The 2,900-nt window shown below is 48.4% G+C and overlaps 1 protein-coding gene across 1 annotated transcript; it reads right to left on the reverse strand.

Moving 5' to 3' along the window:
- Window positions 1-576: 576 nt before the first annotated feature.
- ETH_00030410 (uncharacterized protein) lies at window positions 577-2,812 on the reverse strand (the record flags this gene model as incomplete). Its single annotated transcript, XM_013379041.1, has 3 exons — window positions 577-1,770; window positions 2,261-2,335; window positions 2,734-2,812. Coding segments are annotated over 3 exons (1,348 nt in total), but the record flags the coding sequence as incomplete, so codon positions are not given.
- Window positions 2,813-2,900: the final 88 nt, after the last annotated feature.

The following is a 2,900-nucleotide window of genomic DNA, read 5'->3' on the forward strand; positions in this document are numbered from 1 at the left end:
GCTAGCTAGCTGCCTGTCTAGCGAGGTAGCTAGCCAGTCTCTCTCGCCTCTTCTTTTAATTTCCCAACTGTCTCTAATCCCCCATTTCTGCCCCAGATCCTGAGGGGTCCCTGGGGCCCCCTGGGGGCCCCCTGGGGGGGGCCCCCTGGGGGCCCCCTGGGGGCCCTCTGGGGGCCCCAAAGACCCAAAGGGGCCCCTAGGGGCCCCTAGCCACGAGATTCTGGGGGGCCCCCGGAGGGGCCTCCAGGGGGGCCCTGGGGGCCCCCAGAGGCCCCCAGGGGGGCCCCCGGGAGCCACTCTAGTTATCATGCCCTTGGGGGCCCCTAGGGGCCCCCACGCGCCCCTTTGGGGTTTTGGGTACTCAAACTAAGCCCTCTGCCGCATTTGTTAGCATGGGAAACCCTAGCTTGGAAACCCTAAACCCTAAACCCTAAATCCTAAAACGGAAAAGCCAGAGTAGTTATCGGGGCCTCGAGACGCCTACAAATAAGCAGCAGCAGCAGTTACTGCTGCTGCTGCTGCTGCTGCTCTTGTTTCGGCTGCAAGGAGGGCCCCCTTACAAGAAAATGGGGCCCCCTAAACATCTCCTGTGAGGAGGTCTAGGGGCCCCCGGCTGCTGCTGCTGCTGCGCTGTGGCTGCCAAGGGGGGGCCCCCGAGTGGGGGCCCCCTTGGGTGGCTGCTGCTGCGTCTGTGGAGCTGCTGCTATCAGCAGCAGCAGCATCAGCAGCAGCGTCAGCTGCTGCTGCTGCTGCTGCTGCACTGTCAGCAGCTACAGAGTCATACGGCGGCTCCTCTAAGTCGTCCCACGGGGAGTGGATATTTGCTGCTTCGTCCGCCTCGTCTGCTGCTGCTGCTGCTGCTGCTGCTGCTGCCTCTTCTTCTGCTGCTGCTACCTCCTCTGCTGCTGCTATCTCCTCTGCTGCTGCTGCTGCGTCCTCAGGTGTATCTGCAGATTGGTGGGCCCCTTCAGAGGGACTCCTGTCTCCCCACTGCAGCACATACTCTTGCTGATTTCCTGCTGCAGCAGGGCTGCTGCTGCTGCTGCTGCTGCTAGTGTTGCTGCTGCTGCTGCTGCTGCTGCCACTTGAGGGCTGTGGGGCTAGGTCGAGCAGCTCAACCTCCTGCATGCTTGCTGGAGGCCGCGTTGAGTAGCTTCCACGCTGCTGCTGCTGCCGCTGCTGCTGCTGCTGCTGCTGCTGCTGCTGCCATAGGAATATGCTGTCGTCATCATCTGTCTCCGGCGCAGGAGACAAATCAACAGCAACACCCAGTGCACTGACGCCCTCATAGTTCTGCTGCTGCCGCTGCTGCTCGTGCTGCCGCTGTTGCTGTTGCTGCTGTTGCTGCTGCTGCTGAAGCCGCTGCCGGTGCTGTTGCGGGCTGAGAGCAGCAGCAGCAGACGGCGGCACCAAGAAGCCAGAGGAAGGCCTCCGTTCTTGTATTTGCTGTTGTTGCTGTTGCTGCTGCTGTTGCTGCAGCCGCTGTTGTTGCTGCAGTTGCTGCTGTTGGAGCAGCAGCTGCTGCTGCTGCTGCCGTTGCTGCTGCAGCTGCGGGCTTGCGGCGGCCGCCGCGCCCGCGCCGGCCGGCGCTGCTGCTGCTGCCGCAGGCGCAGCAGCAGCAGCAGGCGCAGCAGCAGCAGCAGTTTGCTGCTGCTTCTTCAGCTGCGCAATTGCTGCTTTTATTTCTGCCACTTTTGCTTGCAATATTTCTCGCGTTTTTACCAGCGGGGGACTTGTGGCATCCTTTAAAGGAAGCACTTGTTCTGCATTCTGCAAATAATAAATAATTAAATTGAATAAATAAATAAATTAAATAAATTAAATTAAATTAAAATTTTGAAGAAATTCTAAAAGTTCAGGGGTAATTTAGAGAATTCAAAAGAGAATTAAAAAGAATTCAAAAAGAATTCAAAAAAAGAATTAAAAAAGAATTAAAAGGAAATTAAAAAGAATTAAAAAAGAATTAAAAATGAATTACAAAAGAATTAAAAAACAACTAAAAGGGGATTAAAACAGAATTAAAAAGGAATTAAAAAAGAATCCAAAAGAATTCAAAAGACCTCTTTTGCAAAGTGAAAAGCAAAGCGAAAAAGGGGAAAAGAGAATTTTAAAAAATTCCTTTTTGGATTTCGCTGGACAAGTTTGCGAAGTAAAAAGAGAAAGTTTTAATTTAAAAATAACCGTTTAGAAGCTTTTAAACGAAGAAAAATTGTTTTTAAAAAGAGGGTTTAGGGTCTAGGGTTTAGGGTTTAGGGTTTACCCGAATGTCGAAAATAAGATCTCGCCACTTCGTGGAAATGGCGGGAGCCCGCAGTTCCTCGAGCTCGTGAACAGCCTTTGAAAAGAAACGAAGAAATAAATAATTTAAATAAATTCTTTTTCAAATTTTAATCATTTAATTTCATCATTTAATTGAAAAGATATCCATTTGAGGCTTTAATTCGAAGACAAATCAGAACAAATGGACAAAAAATCCTCGAAAACCATCCAAATCCACCAAAACCCTAAACCCTAAACCCTAAACCCTAAACCCTAAACCCTAAACCCTAACCGCGAAAAGTGCGAAACGCGAGCAAATTGAAGCCCCAAGAGCCCAGACTTTCACCGAATAAATCGAATTAATTAAATTGAATTGAATTAACTAATTAAATTAAATTAATTTAATTAATTTAATTAATTAATTTATTAATTTAATTAATTAATTTATTAATTTAATTGTTCAAAAATAAATACCTGAACAATTACCCTCGCCAACTCCCGCTTTCCTATCAGCCCCAAATCCAGAGCCCGCCGCGCCGCCCGCACAAAAGTTCTAAAAATAAAAAAAATTAAAAATTATATCAATTTAATTAATTTAATTAAATTAATTAAATTAATTAAATTGATTAAATTAATTAAAT

The sequence above is a fragment of the Eimeria tenella genome, genomic scaffold (assembly GCF_000499545.2).
Source record: "Eimeria tenella Houghton genomic scaffold, Eth_scaff1334, whole genome shotgun sequence".
In the NCBI taxonomy this organism is placed as follows: domain Eukaryota; phylum Apicomplexa; class Conoidasida; order Eucoccidiorida; family Eimeriidae; genus Eimeria; species Eimeria tenella.